This window comes from Eubalaena glacialis, chromosome 19, assembly GCF_028564815.1.
Source record: "Eubalaena glacialis isolate mEubGla1 chromosome 19, mEubGla1.1.hap2.+ XY, whole genome shotgun sequence".
In the NCBI taxonomy this organism is placed as follows: domain Eukaryota; kingdom Metazoa; phylum Chordata; class Mammalia; order Artiodactyla; family Balaenidae; genus Eubalaena; species Eubalaena glacialis.
Genome location: NC_083734.1, coordinates 23124669 through 23147248, shown reverse-complemented (window position 1 = coordinate 23147248; position 22580 = coordinate 23124669). Strand labels below are relative to the sequence as shown.

Genomic DNA, 22580 nt, shown 5'->3' with positions numbered 1-22580 from the left:
GGTGCTCGGTGTGGACGCAGTTCTTCTCTCTGACTTCTCTCTGGCAGCAGCTCGATCTTTCCCCTTGGAAGCTGTGTCCAGAACCTTAACGAATCCCTGGACAGGTGGCAAACTTCAGTGGTCAAATTTGGAGCTGCCCGAGGCGGGGAGGTCTAGGGATGTCAGGGACTGTTCTTGTTCCCATCAGAGCTGTGCTGCCCACCTCTGGCCCTGAGGTACAGAGGAGCGCTGCACCATCCCACTGTGCCTGGTCGCTCCCCGGAGAGGCGTGCGGGCGGGAGGGGAGCGCCCAGGCGGTCCCTTCTGACCCCGAACGTAGTCTCCTCTCCTGCCTGGCTTGGCAGCCTGGTTTCTCCCTGCAGCCATCTTAAAGCTGCCACCTCTGTGCCTCTAGCCACCTGCCCTCAGGGTTCCGCGACTGGGAGCTGCCATCTGCCCTGGACGAGGAAGGCATAGCTCACCCACCTCTCTTTTCCAGGATGGGGAAAAGTGAGAACTGCTTTAGGGCTAGACAAGGTGGGGGAGGGCGACGTGTGGAGAGCCAGGACAGGCATTGGCAGGGGCCTGGGACCCTTGGTAGTATCTGAGAAGGGAGAAAGGTAAGAACATGGTTTCCCTAAACTCTTGAAACTCCTGGTCACCTGAACAGACAGGAGATTGGGACAATGAGGGGGGGTGGTATCCAATGTCACCCCTGCCTATCCTCTGCTCTTCCTACATCTGTGTGCCACTTTGCAGCCCTTAGGCAGCAGGCAGAGGGACCGTGAACTGGGAGACCCTCTGACCTTCTCTGGAGAGGACTGTTCTTTTCGGAGCATGCTCGCATTTATTCCCTTCCCCCTCCTCATCTCATCTGCTCACATCACAAGGGCAGTCAGGGTTTACATTTCTTCTAAGAGGTAGAGTTTTTGAAATAGCCCCTCCCATAGTCCACCTTCCATCTCCACTCCCACTCCCATCAGGAAACCCCTCCTCCCTTCTCAAGAAACTAGAATCAAGTAGGGAGGACCCCCCTAGAGAGGGGATTTAGGAGGTTGCTGCCTCGTGCCTCCACATCTCTGAGCTGCATCTTAAGTCCTAGAACTCTTTCTTCTTTCCTCCACTCCTAGAGTCCCCTCCCTACTCTCAGGATGGGGTGAGAAAGCCAGGGAAGCATTTTGGGGGCCCTGGGATGTGTGCAACAGGAGTAGGGTGGTCTTGATTTCTTCCTCAAAAGGCTTCCCAAGTCAGTAGGTGCCTGGACAGAGACAGAAGAGTAGGGAAGCAGGCATTTTCTGCCCAGAATTATCCAGCAGTGTCCTGTTTGCATGACAGCTAGAGGTGCTCTCTGCCTTGCCTCACCTCCCGGCTCCTTTTCTCCCCTTTCTTTACCCCAAGGTCAGGTTCCTAAGCCTTATTAGTGTCCCAAATAGGAAGGGAAGAGGACCAGGGGAGGTAGTTTCCTAAATGTGGGGTGAGGGAAACATTTTTGTCCTTCAAAGCCCAGGGCCATGGCTGTCCCAGTCTGTGGAGCATGCTTTTACTCTGGAGGCCCCAGACGCAGGCACCAGACTGCAATTACAGGGGATATGGTTTGTTTTGTTTTGTTTTTGTTTTAAAGCTGTTTTCGACTGAATTCTATTGCAGGTGGTAAAAAGCAGTTTTCTTTGCCTCAGTGCCTTGCCTAGGGTGCCACCATCCTAGTCTGGAGTGCTTTCCCTTCCCGTGTCTGTGGGCATCTACCCTGAGGGCTTCCTGCCGCCACCTAGGAAGGGGACATGGGACAAGTGGTCTCTTGTTGCTCTTGACGCTGGGGGCGCGTATGAAGACTAGGGAAGTCAGGGACCCTCATGTCCCTTGGGTTCCACAGGAGACACTGGAGAACTGAGGGTTCCCCAGGCTGTTCAACTGTGGGATCCAACCGGCCTGGGCTGTTCCCAGGAAGGGCACAGGGCACCCCTGACCCTGTTTTCTGGATCCATTTGAGGCAGTGTCCGTTTAGGGGCTTCTAGGTCTTTACAGGTGACCTCAAACAGATACTGGAAGGATAGACCACTTTCTACTCCCCTGATCATCCCTTTTTGCAGTTTCTGTTTACATGTTTGTCTGCCCCCCTAGGCTGATCACTGCCAGAAGAGAATCTGATTACTCATCTTTGTATCTCATTTAGCAGTGCCTGCCACATAGCGGGCAGTCAGGGAATGCTCGATGAAGGAAAGAGCATATAGAGGGATTGTATTTTTCTATGTGCCTGGGTGCAGTTAAATTGATCCTATTGGGTCTTTATATTTTGAGTCTACCTGTGCCCCTCTAACTGTAGACCTGAGTTTTCCCGCATCTGTGCACTACTTTCAAGTGTCTGAGTATGCCCTCATCCTTGAACAGCAAGGATATCCACACCGATGGGTGTGCAGTAGAGTAATCCCCACTCCATCCCTTTTCCCTGCACAGACAAGGCTGCTTGCAGAAGCTACAGAATCGATCTTTATTTACGCACAGCTGTAGCGCTTGCTAATTCCTATTAATAAAAATGCCAGTAGTGAACCGCACACTTACACATGCCCATCCCTGAGGCACGATTTCCAAATCGTGGCCATCGCGGGGCCAGAGGCGTGTGCCCGGCCCCAGACTCCTCCAAATTGTGAAATGCCAAACCTTCTTTTGGTCCCAGTCTGTGCGTGCCCTAAAGCACACGTAAGCCTCGAGACGCTTACCCTTTACTCCTCCTCCTTCCCAAATCAGCCACCACGGGTCACGGTTACACTACACTTTATTTCTAAGCAAATCTCGGACAAATCTTGAGACATACTTTATACAAGAGGACACAGGCTGCTCGCAAGGCTGTCTCGGCTCGGGGCCAGCTGCGGTGTCGTGCCCTCGCGCGCTCCCGCGCTGCCCGACACACCCCCTCGGCGCACGCGCACGCGCACACGCGTCAGCCTTCCGGGCGCTTCCGCCTTCATCCTAGCAACGCCCGTAGTGACGCAAGCCCCGCCCCCTCCCGGGAGCCTCCCGGAAGTTGCCGGCCGGGAGCAGGGTGCACGGCTCCGGGCGTCCCTGGTTGTGCTGGGGCTCAGTCTCTGGGCGAGAGGACTCGGAAGGGGGAGAGCGACATTCAGTAGCGCGGCGCAGGGCGAGACCTGGTGACAATGGCGGGGCTGCAGCCTCTAGCGCTGCAGCTGGAACAGTTGTTGAACCCGCGACCGCGCGAGGCGGATCCTGAGGCCGACCCGGAGGAGGGTGAGGCCTGATGGGGGCAAGGCCACGTGCGGAGCCGTGGGCCGGGCCCAGTGCGGACCCGGGCGGCGTGTGAGGGGCCGGCAGCTGGGCCTCGCCGCCTAGCCTACTCTCCTTCCCCTTGCGCAGAGGAAAACTGCTTCCCGGGAGGGTGGCCCCCGGGGCTGGGGAGGAGGGCTTCGGGATCCTTCGGACGTGCGTTCTAGATTTGGTGCTCGGGTGGGCGGAGCGTCCGGAGAACTCAGGCTTGGGTTAACTGTTGATCCAGTGCTGTTGCAGGCAGCCAGAGTCTGGTAGCAGGTTGGAAGTTATCTTTCAGGATGCCCTTACTGGCATTGCGTTAGAAATGAGAAGAAAAAGTCTCATCCTTTTCAAAAAAAAACTCTGCCTGTCTCTGAGAACCTACTTGGAGGATGAAGGAAGAAGTAGGCTTCCATGGTGCCGTTTAAGCCTTTTCAGGCTTCAGCACACTTGCTTAGCGGCTGACGAATGATATTTCTGATCTGTAAGCTGATGTTCAAGGTCTAGTTGGGAGTAATCCTCCTTTAGGCTTGAGTCAGAGAAGTGTGAGGAAGGGAGAATACGGAGGGATAAATGTGAGTGCTGGACCGTTTCTTAGGAATAATTAGTTGAGGGAACTGGGGCTGTTTAGCCAGGATAAGCAAAAAAAAAAAAAAAAAAACAACTCCCTGAGGGATGGGCTGGAGTGGGATAGAACATGATGATGGCTGACTTAAAATATTTTAGCTGACTGTCACACATGGAAGAGGGATTAGACTAGTTTTCTATAATCCAAGGCCTGGAAATATATCCTTCTAGTAGATGCAGAGAGTCAGCTTTCTGTACAGGAACAGCAGCAGGGTAGCAAGTGGTCTGCCTTGGGAGGTGATGAGGTCCCTGTTCTTGGAAGTTGGTGGGGATTTTGTAGAGGACGTTCAAGCATGAATTTAGAGGGCTGAACAGGGTTGCCATTAAAGTTTGTTCTAACCAGGAGATTCTCATTACTTTTCCCCCTCCCCCGACAGCCACTGCTGCCAGAGTGATTGACAGGTTTGATGAAGGGGAAGATGGGGAAGGTGATTTCCTGGCGGTGGGTAGCATTAGAAAGCTGGCATCAGCCTCCCTCTTGGACACAGACAAGAGGTATTCTGGCAAGACCACATCTAGAAGAGCTTGGAAGGAAGACCATTGGGAGCAGACTCTGCCAGGTTCATCTGGTGAGTAGACGTATTTCCATGGTACTCTTTCTTTCCTGATTTTTTGGGGTTAAATTTTTTTTTTTTTTTTTTTGATGCTCTCTGCAGAACTAGTCCGGATGCCCCACTTACTGTCTTAGGAGAGACCACTGATTTGGCATTAGAAAGGGCCCTTGGAAGTACTGAATTTCACTTTGTAAGGAATCTGAAGTCTGGAGCTATTAAGTTGCTATACTCCTAATGTTTGCACTAATGGCTCACCCTAAAACGGAGTGAGAGAAAAGGCCTTGCATATTTGGATTTCGGAGAGGGCTATGTGTTGAAAAAGCATTGTGTCTGATGGGCATGCTGCTCATGGATTTTGGCCCTTTTCCTTTGGTTTGTCAAGTCTTGTATCAAGTCACTGGATAATATTAATTTGTGACACTCATTTTTTGCCACTGTAAAAATTTCATAATCCTTCCCTGTTCCCTGCAACAATTAGGAGGATGTGAGCTTATAGTTTTAAAGACTGTGAGTTTCTCAGAGTGGAAGAAGGGGGCGGGATATGGTGATTATTGAGTGGATGCTGTTTGTTTTCCTTTAGAGAGGTCAGAGGGACCATGTTGAGAATCCACAGATCATGTAAAAGAAACAATCACTCATGCTGTGATATCCATGATTTAGTCCCTGGTAGAGTCCTTGGGGCTCCCAGATGATAAGCTCATTTCGTATTCTTTGCTTAGAGAATGATAAACAGACCAGTCCTGGGACCAATATAATATTTATTGAGCTCTCACCATGTGTCAGGCACTGTGATAAGTCCTTTAAATTCTAAGAGCCTGGTACATAGTAAGTCCTCAGAAAATGTTACCACCGTATCATTACATGTATTATCTCATTTAATCCTCCCAACAGCCCTGTGAGGTTGGTACTGTTTATCCCCATTTTACAGATAAGGAAATTGAGAGGCACATTGGTTAAGTAACTTGCTCAAGGTCATATATCTAGTAAGTGCAGGTTGGAACTCAAATAAGGCAGTCTGACTCTAAGATCTATACTTTAAACTACTACTCTGTGAATATGTCTTTATTTGAGAAATGGCATACATTTAAAGAACTTAAAGGATTATTTCTCTTTACTATTTGGCACTTAGTTTCTATATATATATGTTTTTGACAGCCTTCTCTGTCTTGAGTTTATATATTGTTACTTAAAGAAGTACTTAAGACATCATGTTTTCATAAAAATTTTTATTTTATGAAGAAAGTTGTTGGTAACAGGTCCTTGTATGATTATGCTTCCTGTGTTCTACCATGGAAGAGATTGGATAATCATTAAAGACCTGTAAGTATCAGGATACCGCAAGCATAAGTAAAATCAGGAGCCATAACTAATATTCCATTTACTGAATGATCAAGTTCAGACTCCTTCCCGTGGAAGACAAGACCCCTCTTGATTTGGTCCCTGAGCAACTCTCTGGGCTCATATCCCAGCATTCTGTACCCCAGTGCACTTTTGTGTGCTGGACCTTTGTATCTGCTGCTTTTCCTTTCCTTCCCTCTTCTCTGTCTGATGACCTGTTACTTATGCTTAATAAGTAAAACTATAATGTGTCTTTCACATGAAGCCATCTCTCACCCTTCTCTATACACTGTACTAATGATATTGTAATGTAGTTATTGGTTATGCATATCTACCACTCCTAGCAGACTGTGAACCCGTCCCCACAGATATTACATTCTGTTTGTCAGTCTCTAGTTTTTATCCATGGCTGGTTCATAATAGGTGCTTAATAAGTGTTTAATAGGCATCACTAGGGTGATAGAGATTGTGCATTTGGGACAGTTAGTGGTAAACTATTTTTTCAGATCCAGGTTTGGGAAAACCAGTAATTCCCTCACACCAGATGAAATCTGACCATTTTTCAAGGTCCAGATCAAAGGCTGCCTTTTCCTTATAACCTTGCTTAAATTCACTTGCTCCACAGTTAAAATCTCTTCCTCCTCTTGATTACCAAAACTTTGTCAAAGTGCTTTTAATTCTTCTCTGTATTATAGTTTTTATGGGTCTGTTTTTCCCACTAAAGCCTTTCAGTAGGATAGGACCCATGTTTTTTGTTTTTTTCTTTGTTTGTTTGTTTATTTTTTTTTGGCCGCGCCGTGTGGCATGCAGGATCTTAGTTCCCCAACCAGGGATCGAACCCGAGCCCCCTCCATTGGAAGCGCGGAGTCTTAACCACTGGACCGCCAGGGAAATCCCATAGGACCCATGTTTTATTCATTTTTGTTTCTCCGTTAACATTTTAGAGATAGTAGATGTGTAATAAATATTTGTTGAGTTGCATTGAATACAGTAATACTTTTTTTTTGGGATAGGTGTCATGATCCTTCAGTTAAAATGAAAGATATGGCCTAGTATTTGTTTTAAGATAACTTTTTTTTTTTTTTTCCTTCTTCCCTCCCTTGTTTAGATAAGGAAATATCTGATGAGGAAGGGTCTGGAGATGGAGATTCAGAGGGTCTGGGCCTGGAGGAATCCGGGGAGGATGCCATGAGTGCTGAGGAACAGGAGTGTGGTGATGGTGACAGTAGCCTGGCCTGGAAAAAGAGGAGCAGAAGCCACTCCAGGAAGGCGTCGGGCTTCAGTGTCCAGAGCATCAGTGACTTTGAAAAATTTACCGAGGGAATGGATGACCTCGGTAGCAGTGAGGAGGAGGAGGAAGACGAAGAGCGGGAGAGTGGTATGGAAGAAGGGGATGGTGAGGAAGACTTCGAAGGTGAGAGTGAGGAAGACAAGGCTGAAGACAGGACCAGTGAGGACGACGGGGTGGTGATGACCTTCTCCGAGGTCAGAGTTTCCGAGGAAGTGGAGAAGGGCCAAGCTGTGAAGAACCAGATAGGTTTGTACACGGCTTGCTGTTTGCTTGTTTTGAGTGTCCACATTTGATCTCCTTTTTGTTTGTTTGTGGCTGTGTGCTCTCTCCTGTGTCCTTCCAATTAGTTGGTGACGTGCCCCACTTACCTAGAGGCCCAAAGCGCCGTTCCCCTGTGCTTGACCTGCTATTGCTTCACTCAGCTGCTTTGCTGGTTCTGCTCTAGTACTTCTGGCAGCTGTGGAAGGTTGAAGAGAAGAGCGTCGTCTCCTCTCTTTGGGCCGTAGCATTCTCTCTCTCATGTAGCAAGTCAGTTTGTGTCCAGACACTGGATTTCTTTCCTGTAATAAATAGTTTCCATGGCTTGAAGCTGATAAAGCCATGCTGCTTAGGGACTGCTTTGATTTCCAGTCCCTCCCCCTCTCCCTGCTGCAGGAAGATTTTATTAACTGAGGAATGGAATTCTTTTTTCTTTCTCAGCACTGTGGGACCAGCTCTTGGAAGGAAGGATAAAGCTACAAAAAGCTCTGCTGACCACCAATCAGCTTCCTCAACCAGATGTTTTCCCTATTTTCAAGGACAAAGGTGGCCCAGAATTTGCCAGCGCCTTAAAAAACAGTAAGAATACTTATCCCATATTGGGATGCTTAGAACCACTGGGGTTCATTGGGATATACTGGGATTGTGTTCACAGCACCACAGAGTTGAGAAGACTTGGCTTTAGTCATAATATGGTATAAAATAGTGATTTTTAACTTAAAAAAAAATAGCAGTATAACCCTCTTATCAAATGAAGGCAACTTTGATCGAAACAGGTTGGGTGCTTGAGTCATGTCTGTTCCTCTTTTTTCCAGCCCTGCTCTCACTTTCCCCTCCCCCTCCTCTAGGCTTTCTGAGCTACTACTTTAGTGCTCAGGGAAAAACCACTGGCATAGAACGAAAGGGAGACAGTGAATGACTAACCTCAGTTCGTTTAACTTGTATATCACGTGCTTAAAGGATGCCTTTCTTTGTTGGGTGGTTTCTAGAACAACATGCTGAGATGACCTTACTGCTGTCTCCCTTTGGGTTACGGAGGGTGATGAAGGATGGTGACCGCAGAGGGAGGAAAAAGTTGTGAAAGAGAATTGCTGGGCTGTAAAGTCCAAGAATTTTAGAAGAGCAAAGGAATTTAGCAATTATTTGGCTTCCAACGCCCTCATTTTACAGAGGAGAGAGCCAAAGCCCAAAGAGAATGAGTTGCCCAAAGTTACAGAGCTCGATCATGCACGGCAGAGACAGCCGCCTCCAGCTTTTCTGCCTTACAATCTAGGGGCTGCCTTCTGCACCACGCTGCCTCCTGGGTGCCCAGTGGCACCAGAGGACTGGGGCCGGGGAGAGAGATGCGGGGTGAGCGCACAGAGGCTGGACTCTCCATCCCTTACTTGCAGACCAAGACTTAGTGTTGTCATTTGCTCTTTCAAACTTTTTTTTTTTTTTTTTTAATTTATTTTATTTATTTATTTTTGTCTGCGTTGGTTCTTCTTTGCTGCGCACAGGCTTTCTCAGTTGTGGCGAGCAGGGGCTACTCTTGGTTACGGTGCACAGGCTTCCCATTGCGGTGGCTTCTCTCCTTGTGGAGCACGGGCTCTAGGCGCGCAGGCTTCAGTAGTTGTGGCACGCGGGCTCAGTAGTTGTGGGTCGCGGGCTCTAGAGCGCAGACTCAGTAGTTGTGGTGCACAGGCCTAGTCGCTCCGCGGCATGTGGGATCTTCCCGAACCAGGGCTCGAACCCATGTCCCCTGCACTGGCAGGCGAATTCTTAACCACTGCGCCACCAGAGAAGCCCTCAAACTTGTTTTTATAATATCGTGGAGTTAGCCTGAGAAGGGGCCTGAGGAGGACATCAATCTGATTTGGCGTCTGCCTCTTGGTAGAATCACCTTAAACCGTTTAAGATAAATGGGTAGGATTTCTAGGGTAAGGAATTGTTTGAACCTTTCTTGGTGGGGACTACTTGGTTTAATTAGGAATTACTTCCCAAGGGCCAGTCTTTGGATTGTGTGTCTTGACACACTTGAAGTCAGGAACCTGCAGATACTGTGAGGGTGGGTCTTTTGTAGCCCCTCCTCCAGCTCTTCCCCGCTTTCTCCCTCAAATAAATGATAGCTTGATGGTTTTCAGCATTTTTGAGATTTTTGGAGCACTTCTCTGCTATTTTTAACGCCCTAGTGCCCTGATTTCCGGTATGCCTTTGGAATGAGACCTAGACTACTCTAGATTAAATGTCTTAAATGTTTCACAATAAGGCCTTTTCCATTTTGTTACTCATTACTCTTCTTGCTTGAGCCAACCCTGCCCCCGCTTTTTTGGGGATTCATCTCAAAATGTAGATATTTTAAGGGTTAGTCAGTGCTCGGTATAAGGGATGCATTCTTACTCTCGGATACAGTTCAGTTTTTTTAGCTGTTTTAATGTTATTTAACTCTTATTTTGCAACAGTTCCAATCTTTTTTAAACACTTTAAAAAAAAATTTTTATTTTATTTTATTTTTTTATTTTTTGACCGTGCCATGTGGCATGTGGGATCTTAGTTCCCCCACCAGGGATCGAACCCATGTCCCCTGCATTGGGAGCGCTGTGCCTTAACCACTGGACCGCCAGGGAATTCCCCGATCTCTTTAATCTGTCTCTTTTTGTACTTAACCAATTGCCTCTTTGCCTCGTTGATGAATTCCAGTTAATCTGACAGATGTCTCCTAATCTGACTAGATGGGTTGCAGCGGAAGAGGGAGAAGAAAGGAATGTTTATTTGGTATCACATATTCTAAGGTGGGAGGGTGGAGAGTTTTCTTTTTTTTGAAATTTTTATTGGAGTATAGTTCATTTACAATGTTGTGTTAGTTTCAGGTGTACAGCAAAGTGAATCAGTTATACATATATCCACTCTTTTTTAGATTCTTTTCCCACATAGGCCATTGTGGAATTGAGTATTGAGTAGAGTTCCCTGTGCTATACAGTAGGTCCTTATTAGTTATCTGGGAGCATTTTCTGGTTACCAGAATTTCTATGCATCTGAAGGGTAGCTAATTCTTGTTTCTACCTTTATGACAATATGATATAATATGTTGTGTATTTTCCTATCTTGGTGAACAGAGTTTAAGAAAAACTTCTTGGTTACGTTACTGTGGATGAACAATTTATACTATGTTATATAGCTGGTGTGGAACATAGGCTGAATTTGTACTGACCCCAAAACAAACACTGGAACTTACTTTGTTTAATTAAATGTCTTTTCAGTTTGGTTGGTCTTACAGTAAGGTCAGACTGCCTGGGTTTAGATTCTATCTCAGCAGTGGATTAGCTGAGTGACCTGGAGCAAGTTACTTAACTTCACAGTAAGATGGGGATAATATGATTGTGAAGATTAAAGGACGTAATCGATATAAAGCATTAGCACAGTGTGTGGCACACTGCACACCGCAAATGTTAAGTACATGCATTCTCTTCTTCTGCGGAAAGAGGCATTTGGCAGTGTTCAGCCCTGTGAATGACGGTCCTCACTGTAACTAACCATCGTCCCCAGTGTCTCCAGTGTTTTTTGACTTTTTGTTAGTGTTCAAATTCCCTATATAATTTAAATTAACCATTTGTTCTGGAAAATGGGTAGTGTTATATTCTTTTATTATTATTATTATTTTTTAATAAATTTATTTGTTTACTTTTGGCTGCATTGGGTCTTCATTGCTGTGCGCGGGCTTCCTCTAGTTGTGTTGAGCGGGGGCTACTCTTCGTTGTGGTGCGCAGGCTTCTCGTTGCGGAGCACGGGCTCTAGGCATGTGGGCTTCAGTAGTTGCGGCACGCAGGCTCAGTAGTTGTGGCGCACGGGCTTAGTTGCTCTGCGGCATGTGGGATCTTCCCAGACCAGGGTTCGCACCCGTGTCCCCTGCATTGGCAAGCTGATTCTCAACCACTGAGCCATCAGGGAAGCCCAGTAGTGTTATATTCTACTGTAATACTTAACGATTCAGGTTTGGCCTCTATGACTGTGAGAAGGTGATCAGAGATTTCCTTATTGCCAGACCCAGCTGCTGCCTGCCTCCCTGAAGCTTTCAACCTTTCCCTGAAATTTTTCCCTTAGGTTTTGGTGCTACTGCATGTGATGTGTGGGTTCTCCTGCTTTTCTGACTCCTCTTTTATCCTCTCAGTGTCAGTTTCACTGCATTTAAGATCCTGTTCTCAGGCTGTGTTTTCTTGGCATATTCTCTCCTTGGCTCTGTCATTTACTCTCATAGTCCTAACAGCAGCCTCTAGAACAGAGGAGACTTCCAGCTGTATTTCAGCCACAGTCAAGTCCCAAGCAGCATGCCTTTGTACCCTAAGCACCTTAAACTCTACTTTCAGAAACTAAACAAATATCTCCTTTCTTCCCCAACGCACTTAGTCCCCAAATCACCCTGATATTACATGTTGGTGATTATACCTCTCGATGTGAAATAATTTCAGAGGCATTTTTTGATATTTTAGTAGTTGCATAAGTGGTAAGTCATGAAGTAACCTTAGCAAAATTAAGGGATTTTCCATGCACAAAACCATTCCTCTAAAGAGGTTAGCTTTTTCCTCTCTGATTTTCTTTTAAAAACTTCTATAGCATTAGGAGTCGGTTCTTTTATGTTGGTAGCAGCAATGTATAAGGAAAAAGGCATGTTATTTAAGGAAACCTCAGCATGAGTTGTTTAAAACTTTTCATTATGGAATATTTCAAACCTATATAAAAGTAGAGAGAATTGTATAGTGAACCCATATACCTTTACCAGCTAAACACTTGTCAAGTCACGGCATATCTTATTTCATTAACTCACCCCCTACTTCTGCTTTATTTTGAAGCAAACACCAGACATCCTATCATTTTATCAGTAAATCAGCATGGATCTCTAAGAGAAAAGCATTTAAAAAAAAAATCACAATATCATCCCACACAAAAACACTTAACAGTGATTTCTTAATAAGCATAACTGGTTTGAATGGAGGGGGAATTGAGGGAGCATTCCTGTAACAGGCGCTCTCTGTTTTCTTTTCAGAGTTTGCTCTATAGCTTTAAATGAAATGATTAAAGGAAAGCCAAACTTCAGCCATAATAAGTTGACCTTTTAGTGAAATGCATGTTATTAATGTATTTAATGAGATGCAGTACAGATTGCAGTGAGCACCATGTTTCATTATAGGTCTAAAATGCAATATCATTAAAGACCTTTAATAGAAACAATGGTTGACATTTTGATATTTCCTATAAGCAAAAACCCCCCAAGAACACAGTATAATGTAATATAAATATAGAGGAAGTGTTGAGATTTTTTACTTGCTTAAGAATATAAACACAAATTCCACTATTAAGAAGTTAGGTTTTGCTTGCGCCCGCCCCCCCATCTTCCCATTTCTAGTTCGAGTTCACCCTCTCATCCCTCTGTGGCCCTTCCCCCAGCCCCTCAACTATTGTGACTTGAATAGACTAAAAATTTTAATGCCAATTTGGCCACAGCACTAATAGACACCTTAAAGAACAACTTTTAAAATTTTGAGTAAGTCATGTCAATCGGAATCTTGATAGATAATGTTTCTGTTTTGTTTTTTAAATTTTATTTATTTTTAAGTAGGCAGTGTATTCACATGGCTCAAAATTCAAAAGATGCTAATGACTCTGTAGAGAAAATCCTCCTTCCCACCCCGTACCCCTGCCACCCAGTCCCCTATCCCATAGGCAACCAATATTGTCAGCGAAATTCCCCCTTTGTTAATTACTTAGTTGCCTTAGGTGACAAATCCATGAACATGTATTTCAGTGTTCTCTCGATTAACGCTTTGTGGGTTCATGACAGAGTTCTCACAAATGAATGATCTGTAGAACCCTGAAATATTCGTAATTACTTGGGATAGGTTTAAGTATTGCTTAGGACGAAGGCACTTGCAAGCTTCTCCAAGTGTAGCATTGTGTAGGATTAAGGACTCTTATTACTGTAGACTTCATCCAGCCAAGATGGTGTGAGGAAGATTGATCTTTTTGTTTCAGCTGATGGCTATTATTTTTTAAAATAGCTTTACTGTTCTAATTATAAAATCATGTCATGCCTACTTCAGAAATTCAGAAAATACATAAGAGCATAAAGAAGAAAATAAGGATTACCTGTAATCTTACTACCCAGAGGTAACCAACAGTTGTCATTTTGATGAATATCCTTTCAGACCTTTTTCTGTGTTTACACACACACACTTTTTTTTTTTTTTTTAATAAATTTATTTATTTATTTATTTATTTTTGGCTGTGTTGGGTCTTCGTTTCTGTGCGAGGGCTTTCTCTAGTTGCGGCAAGCGGGGGCCGCTCTTCATTGCGGTGCGCGGGCCTTTCACTGTCGCGGCCTCTCTTGTTGCGGGGCACAGGCTCCAGATGCGCAGGCTCAGTAGTTGTGGCTCACGGGCCCAGCTCCTCCGCGGCACGTGGGATCTTCCCAGACCAGGGCTCGAACCCGTGTCCCCTGCATTGGCAGGCAGATTCTCAACCACTGTGCCACCAGGGAAGCCCCACACACACACTTTTTTAAACAAACATGGAATCTTACAAATATGTACTATTTTGTAAGCTTATTTTTTTCTACTTAACGTATTTCATGGCAGTATATTTAGATGTACATCAGCATTTTCAGTGGCTACAGAATATTCCATTTTATTGACTTACTGCAGTTTATTTAGCCAATCTGTATTGATGGATACTCAGGTTTATTTCAGCCTTTCACTTTTATAAGGCATGCTTTGATCAACACTCTTGTACATACATATTCGAGCATTTTGCCTGAAAGTAGCACTGTCCAATATAAATATAGTTCAAGTCACATACGAATTTTAGATTTCCTAGTAATCAAATTTTTAGAAAATTGTAAAAAGAAACAGGTAAAATTAATTTTTGTAACATATTTTACTTAATGCAGTATATAACAAATATTATAAGTTTAACATATAGTCAATATTTAAATACTAATGAGATGTCTTATGTATATTTTTTCATGTCAAGTCTTTGAAATCCAGAGTGTATTCTACATTTACAGTTCATCTTGATTTGGGCTAACCACATTTCGAGTCCTCAGTAGCCACATGTGACTAGTGGATACTGAATTGGACAGCACAGATCTACATTCCTGGAAATTCGATTGCTGGGACAAAGGGATTGTACTTTTGTTTCTTTTTTAAGGCTTTTGGAAGATACTGCCAAGTTGGCCCTTAGAAGAATTATAAACATTTAATTCTCATCTGTAACAGTTGTTTTCCTGGACTCGTGCCACCACAGAGTATTATTGATCCTATTTTTCCTAAACTGTAGGTGAGAAATGAAGGCAATCATTTCTTGATAACTTTGTTTGATATTTACATAATACCTCTTGACTTAGCTTTGAAATCTATGCTATGTTTGGTCTGTTTCTTAGAGAATGAGTTCTATGTAGGAAGACTTTTGGTCCCTATTGAGCCACTACCTAATTTGTCCAACGTGGTTAATTAGGCATTTATACTATGTAGAAAGTAAAGTGGGGTCAACAGAGCAAGTGCTTTTCCAAAGCAACCGAGTGGGGGACCCAGGAGGAGAGTGTCAGATTCTTTCACCCACCCTGAAAAGATGAGCCCTAGATGGCTCACGGAGCTGTGGAAGCTTGAAAACTACTGCAGCCAATCTCATCAGAACATTTGTTTTATTGTTTTGGGTTTCTTGGGAATTAAGGTTGTCTTCAGGCCTGAAACAATCTTTAATTGTGATGAGTTAAATAAGGAAGCAACCCGGACTTGTAGTAGTACTAGTAGTAGGCAGTAGTAGTAGTAGGTAGTACTAGTAGTAAGTAGTAGTCGTCATCATCGTCGTCGTAGTAGTAGTAACATATGTAGTAGGATTGCCCTATCCGCTGGATTCACAGTGAAGTCATACACATCAGTGTATGTTGGAGTCTCTTTATATGGACATTTTACGAACTCACCTTTAACCATATATGCCTGGCCAAAAGAAAAAGAGGGAGAGAGAAACAGCTTAAGTAGTGCCAGTGATTCTGCCTGCCATCTTTCTCAGTGTGCTCATGCCCTGGAGTAAGCATGGGTGGCAGGTGGAGTCTGTGGCTGCCGCAGTTATTCTTTGTTCCGGGTACCTCTCCAGTGAGCACCTCATCAGACAGACTGCGAATCTAGTGGTTACAGTTACAGCCTGCAGTCTTTGTCCAGCACGGTCCCCAAATGTAATCATCTTGTGTTTAATCGACGAAGCGGCTGTAGTGTTTGAGGGGAGAAACTGACCATGTTGAACTTGCACAGAGACTGTGGTGCTGTACTTTCTGGGCAATTTTCGGGATTTTTAAAGCAGTTTTGTGAGAACTTGATTTTTGCTTTATGCTCAGACTTTAGAACCTGACCACTGCAAAAAGGTGCTACTCTATTATTGTTATTTGTGTCTTAACACTTATTCTTAAATCACTTTATTAAAATTATACATGAATATGATAAATAGTACAGAAGCATTCAGGAAGACAACAGTCCTTTGCCTTACTTTCAGTCTCATTTCGTTTTCCTTTTATAATTTTAAATAATTTGTTTAGATCTCTGTTTCTTGATTTCTTTATCCTCTGGTATGAAAGATGAGAATGCTACGGACAGGTTAAGACGAAGACTGAGCAGTGACCATTTCATTTAGCAACATGGTGGCCATCCTCTACCTTGATGAGCAGTTTTGGTGGGGTGGGAGGGATGCAGGCTTGACTGGGATGGGTTTGTGAGAGGACGGGAAAAAGGGATCTGAGATAGTGAGTACAGACAGCTCTTTCTAGCAATGTTACTTTAGAGGGGAGCAGAGAAACGGGAGGTTAGATGGAGAAGGATGTGGAGTCGAGAGAAGTGTTTTGTTTTTGAGATGGGAGCAATCACAGCATGTTTGTATGTTGATAAGAGTGATGCAGCAGAGGGGAAATTGATGATGATGGGGAGGGATATCTGTAGCAATGTCCTTGAGGAGGTATGTGAGATGGGACTAGGGCACGAGAAAGGTGGCCTTTGATAGTGGGGACAGTTTAATCATAGTGACAGGTGGGAAGACAGTATATGAGTAGACACAGATAGGTAGGAGTCTCTGAAAGTTCTCTTTTGATCGTTCTATTTTCTTTGAACTAGAAACCAAGGTCATAAATTGCGAATGAGGAGTAAGGAAGGAAGGTGGTAGAAATCTGGAGGAAAAGGTATGAGGCAGTCATTCCATTCTTCTTCCACTACATTTTTACATTCTGCCCTGCAACTGCAACCAAGATTCCCGTGCTCTATCTATATGTTGACTCTGGGAGTTGAAAACCAGTCAACTGCATTTACAGTGTGTTATTATCATGTAAATAAGGGTATAATACCAGGGCAGGGAGGGACTGGAAAATTACTTTTTCTTTCCTGTGTGTTCAGAGGCCTGTCTGTAGGAATATGTTCCTAGTTCAGTACAAGTTCCTAGTTGAAGTAGATTTTTTATAACCCTCCATCAGTTGCTTAAAATCATGCTGTATTTTAGTTTGCTTCACATTTGTTTTTTTCTTCTTTTTATTTTTTTGTGTTTCTTTTTTTCTTTTTCTTTTGTTGTTTTTGTTTTTTGATTCACATTTGGACTGTTTATCTATTATATCATTTTTTTCCTAGGTCTCTAGATTTTCTTCTTTTCCCCTGATGGCTCAGTTTTATCATCTCAATCCTTCTTCCCCCAAACTTTAAATCATGCGGTCTCTCCTCTTACATTCTCCCAGTTTGAGTGGATTGTTCTCTGGGTCTAGCGCACCGGGTCCTCCTGGGACCTCCTTTCCTTGCTCTTCTAGGGTGGAGCTGTGTTCTGGCTCTTCCTGTATCTCAGTTTGTCAATTTGGTGCCAAACATGGATGGGGAGTAAATGATCTGATTTTTTGCAGATTTAAAAATGCTCTGCCTCGTTTGTCATTGATATCAATATATTCTTCATGGATTGGGTATAAATTTCTGGGTTGAAAATTACTTTCGCTCAGGACTTGAAAGTACTGCCCTGTATTAGTTTCCTATTGTTTTTTGTTTTTAATATTTAATTAATTATTTATTTATTTTGGCTGCGCTGGGTCTTAGTTGCAGCATGCGGGATCTTTAGTTGCGGCATGCGAACTGTTAGTTGCGGCATGCATGCGGGATCTAGTTCCCCAACCAGGGATTGAACTCGGGTCCCCTGCATTGGGAGCTTTGGAGTCTTACCCACTGGACCTCCAGGGAAGTCCCAGTTTCCTATTGTTACTACAACAAATTACCACAAACTTGGTGGCTTAAAACAGCAGAACTTTATTGTCTCACAGTTCTGGAGGCCAGAAATCCTAAAACCCGGGTGTCAGCAGGGCTGTGCTCCTTCCAGAGACTCTGGGGGAGCATCTGTTTCCTTGCTTTTTCCAGCTTCTTGAGGCTGCCTGCAGTCCTTGGCTCATGGCTCTTTTCCATCTTCAAAACCAGCAATCCCATCACACCAAGTGTTCCTTTTCTGACTCTGACCCTATCACCTCTCTCGTAAGGACTTCCTGTTTACATTGGGCCCACCTGGCTAACTCAGGATCCTCTCCCCATCGCAGATCCTTAACTTAATCACACCTGCGAAGTTCTTTTGCCTTGTAAAGTAACGTATTCACAGGTTCTGGGGATTAGAATGGCATGTGGATGTCTTTGGGGACCATTGTTCAGCCTTCCACGTGCGCTATTGTCTTCTGTCATCCAGATGTTGTCCAAGAGAAGGTGGTTGCTGGTTTGAGTCTCATTCCTTTGTAGGTGACTTGTTTTTGTTCTCTGGAAATGTTTGGGATCTTCTGTTTATTCTTGGTTTTCTGAAATTGCCCGAAGCTATGTCTAGGTATGGGTCCTTTATTATTCATTGTGTTGAGTACTTACTGGGCCCTTTTAATCTGAAGATTGTGTGGTCTTTCAGTTTTGGGAAAATCTCTTCTAATATTTCTTTGCTAATTTCCTTCCCTCCATCATCTCTGCTCTCTTTTAGGTATTAAACTGGATTAGTGTTGTTTTTTCTCTGACATGTTCCATCTTTCTGTGATTTTCTGTGTCTGTGTTCAGAAAAATTTTGCGTTTGATTTCCTAGTTCTTTTTTTTTTTGCAATCATATCTTTAATCTCTAAAAGATCTTTTGTTTTCTGAGTGTTCCTTTTCTATATAATTAATATACTTAGAGTATATTATGTATATTTAAAGTTCTTTTGCTTTTGTTCTATATTCACTTTAGTTCTTAAAAGTATCCCTATCTCCACCAGCTTTTCTGTTTACTCTGGACTTTTTTCCTCTCTTTTACATTTTTATCCAAGTTAAACATGTATACAATTTAAAGAGTCAAATAATTCTACAGAGCTTGTTACGAAAACTAGTGTCTGCTGACTGTACACTCCACTACCTTGCCATACATAACCCACTCTCCTAAAGCAACAGTTCTATTTTAAATTATTATTATTATTTTTTGAATTCATGAATTTATCTCTGTATCTCTAATTGACATGTTTCATTTCTACTAGATTTTTCAGTTTCAGGCATTATTTATTGACTCCTCATTATGAAAATGAGGATTTAGCCCTTGTTCCTACTACGCTCATGCGCACTTTCTGTCCCTTCCTGGTTATATTGTAATTTGGTTAGATCAGTAGTCAGTGTTTACATTATTATGTCTGTGTAAACACTGTTCACAGCTGAGCCGTGTAGTATATATGCCGTGATTATTTTTCCTTTCCCACACATCATTTTGTTTTCTAGAGTTAATAACTGTTACTTTTTTGTTTATTTTGTTTTCTACACTGTAATTCAAGCCTGAACTTTTCTCTAGTTGTCTAAATCTCCCCTCAAGATAATCAGTTGCATCAGCTCTTCTGCCAGCTTACCTTCCTAAAGAAGTCTCTCCCAGAACCTTTTTTTTAAAAAATTTTATTTATTTATTTATGGCTGTGTTGGGTCTTTGTTGCTGCGTGCGGGCTTTCTCTAGTTGCGGCAAGCGGGGGCTACTCTTCGTTGCAGTGCACGGGCTTCTCATTGAGGTGGCTTCTCTTGTTGCAGAGTACGGGCTCTAGGCGCGTGGGCTTCAGTAGTTGTGGCACACGGGCTCAGTAGTTGTGGCTCGTGGGCTCTAGAGCGCAGGCTTCAGTAGTTGTAGCGCACGGGCTTAGTTGCTCTGCGGCATGTGGGATCTTCCCGGACGAGGGCTCGAACCTGTGTCTCCTGCATTGGCAGGCGGATTCTTAACCACTGTGCCACCAGGGAAGCCCCGTCTCCCAGAACCTTTTGACCTGCTCTAATCTGGACTATTACCCTTCTCCGGTGCCCGGCCGTCATGCTGGGATCTCCCTGCACCACCATCCTAGGGATTACCTTCACTTCCCACTTGCGTGGATCTCCTTGTCAGGATCTTTCTTGGCTTATTCCCTTATTTTGGTGAAGCACAGCCTCTAATAGCTTGCTGAGGAAGGATGCACGAGAGGGAAACTTTTTTAGACCTTGATTGTCTGAAAGTACCTTTACTCTATCATTACAATTGATTGACTCGCCGACTGTGTATAGAAGTCTGTAGAATATTCCTTTGCCTTCCACCTTCCGAAGTTGCTGTTGGTGAGTCAGAAGCCATTCTGATCCCTGATCTTACTGTTTTTTCCTCCCTGTTTTGAATTCTTTGTCCAAAGAATTCTGGAATTTCATGATGCTGCACCTTGGTGTGGATGTGTTTCATCATTGTGCAGAGTGCCTGCAGGCCTTTTCAGGCTGGAGACTTGTATCTTTCAGTCCTCGGAAATTTTCTTGAAATTATTTTATTAGTGATTTTTCTTCCCTCTGTTTTCTCTTTTTTTTCTGCAAGGCCTATCATTTGGTGTTAGACTTTTCCTCTGATTTTCTTCTTTTCTTTTCTCTTCAGTTTTCCAGTTCTTTCTCTCTGTCTTTTTTTTTCTTTTCTCTCCCCCTGCCCCACTTCCTAAGACATTTCCTTAGCTTTATTTTCTCATCTGTTGAGTATTTTTATTTCTTGTCATACATTTTATTTCTCTGGGGATATACCTGGTGTATATATGTATGTATAGTCTTAAGAGTTCTTCCTGAGTAGTCTGTTTCCTCCAAGCTGCTTTCTTTTCTTTTGTTTTAACCTGGGTGTAATATGTTAGATGTTTTCTTCAAATATTTGGTGATCTTTTGTCCGCTGTTGACTTTCAAGAGTGGGGTACTCAAAAGCTGATTAGCAGCTTTGTATGTTTGGATGAGGCTCTTTGTCTGTGGTTTCCATTGTAAAGTGATCTAGCTGGGCCATGTGGGGAAACCCCCATGTCAGTATCTTTAGATCTTTGCTTTTTATGGGATCTTAGTTGCTAGAGAACTTCTAATCTCCTGCCTGGCTGCCAGCATTGTAGGAGGCGGGTAGGCTGGGGTCTCAGCATTCAATCTGTGAACTTCTGCTTATTCCCCGTTTCGAGAATTATGCCTTGCCTCAACTGTGTCTGGTGTCCCCCTGTCCAGAGACCCTATGTTTAACTCTCTTCAAGGGATAAACCTCTAAACGTCTGCCTGAGTAAAGAGGTGTGTTGACTGTTTGTAGCCCTACCTTCCTCTACTCTCGTAGAGGTGCCCGGCACTGCTAGTTCTTGAATCTTCTGGACCGTGAGGGGATTGCTTCTTTTTCTTCACTGCCAGCACCAAGGTCAACTAGCTCAGGTTTGCTAAGTCAGTTATTTGTCCATCTGCTTAAAAAAAAAAAACTGGTTTACTGAGCTCTAATTGACATACAGTAAACTGCATATAGGTCCCATTCCTGTAACCCTAACCCTGTAAACAGCATCCCTGGAAAGAGTTGTCTGTACTCACTGTCTTGAATCCCTTTCTCTTGTTCTCTCGTGAACGCGTTCCAGTCAAGCCTGTATCCCTCCTGCTCCACCAAAACTGCTCCTCAGGGTCACAGATGGCCACCACGTTGCTGAGTTAAATGGTCAGTTCTCAGTCCTCGTCTTGCTGCACCTGTCAGCAGCATCTGTACAATCTGACCTCTGTGTGCACCACGAAGCCATCACCACAGTCAAGACGATGAGCGTATTCCTCATCCCCAGAAGTTCCTCAGCCTCTTTGTAACCTCTCTTTCTGTCCCTCCCCGTTCCTCGGCAGCCACTAATCTACTCTCTGTCACTGTAGATTCGTTTGCATTTGCTAGAGTTTTATATAAATGGAATCATGCAGTTTGTGCTCTTTTTTGTCTGTCTTTCACTCAGTGTAATTATTTTGAGACTCAGCCCTGTTTTTGCCTATACCAGCAGTTCATTGCTGAGCAGTAGTCCATTACATGGATAGAGCACATTTGCTTTGTTTTGTTCCTGGTTTTTAGCTGTTAATGGATAAAGCTGCCATGAACATTTGTGTGCATGTTTTTGTGTGGACGTATACTTCCATGCCTCCTGGAGAACTAAGGACGGAATGGCTGGGTCACATGGTAAATATGTTTAATTTTCATAGAAACTGCCAAGCTGTTTTCTAAAGTGGTTATACCATTTTACAATCCTACCAGCAGTGTATAAAAGTTCCACTTGCTTCACATCCTTATTAACACTTGGCATGGTCAGTCTTTTTAATTTCAGACATTCTAATAACCGTGTAGTCATTGGCTTTTTAGCTTACAAAACTTAGTTGCTGTCATCTCTCTTATCCAGGTATACCTCAGAGATATTGCAGGTTCATTTCCAAACCACTGCAATAAAGCGAATATCTCAATAAAGTGAGTCACATGACTGTTTTGGTTTCCCAGTGCATATAAAAGTTATGGCTACACTATACTATTAAGTGTATAATAGCAATAGCATTATGTCTAAAAAAAAATCTGCATACCTTAATTAAAAAATGCTTTAGTGCTACAAAATGCTGTCATCTGAGCCTTCAGTGAGTTGTAATCTTTTGGCCGGTGGAGGATCTTGCCTTGATGTTGATGGCTGCTGACTGATTGCGGGGAGGCGCCGGGGGTGGGGGGGTGGGGGTGGGGGGGGTGGGGGGGGTGTGTTTGCTGAAGGCAGGGGGTGGGGCGTGGCAATTTCTTAAAATAAGACAACAATGAAGTTTGCAGCAGTGATTGACTCTTCCTTTCACGAATGATTTCTCTGTCGCAGGCGATGCTGTTTGATAGCGTTTTACTCACAGTAGAACCTCTTTCAAAATTGGAGTCAGTCCTCTCAAACCCTCCCACTGCTTTATCAGCTAAGTTCATGTAATGTTCTAAATCCTTTGTTGTCATTTCAACAATCAGTTGAGTTCACCGTCTTACATGGG

The 22580-nt window shown here is 43.8% G+C and overlaps 1 protein-coding gene across 2 annotated transcripts in view; it reads left to right on the top strand.

Moving 5' to 3' along the window:
• The first annotated feature begins 2987 nt into the window (after window positions 1-2987).
• The window catches only part of AATF (apoptosis antagonizing transcription factor), a 100713-nt gene continuing 81120 nt past the window's right edge, over window positions 2988-22580 (top strand). For both annotated transcript variants that reach the window (XM_061177171.1, XM_061177172.1), the window contains exons 1-4: window positions 2988-3219; window positions 4242-4433; window positions 6865-7293; window positions 7747-7884. In XM_061177171.1, coding sequence (XP_061033154.1) covers window positions 3129-3219; window positions 4242-4433; window positions 6865-7293; window positions 7747-7884 — 850 coding nt within the window. In that variant the 5' untranslated portion in view covers window positions 2988-3128. The remainder of the gene's footprint in view (window positions 3220-4241; window positions 4434-6864; window positions 7294-7746; window positions 7885-22580) is intronic.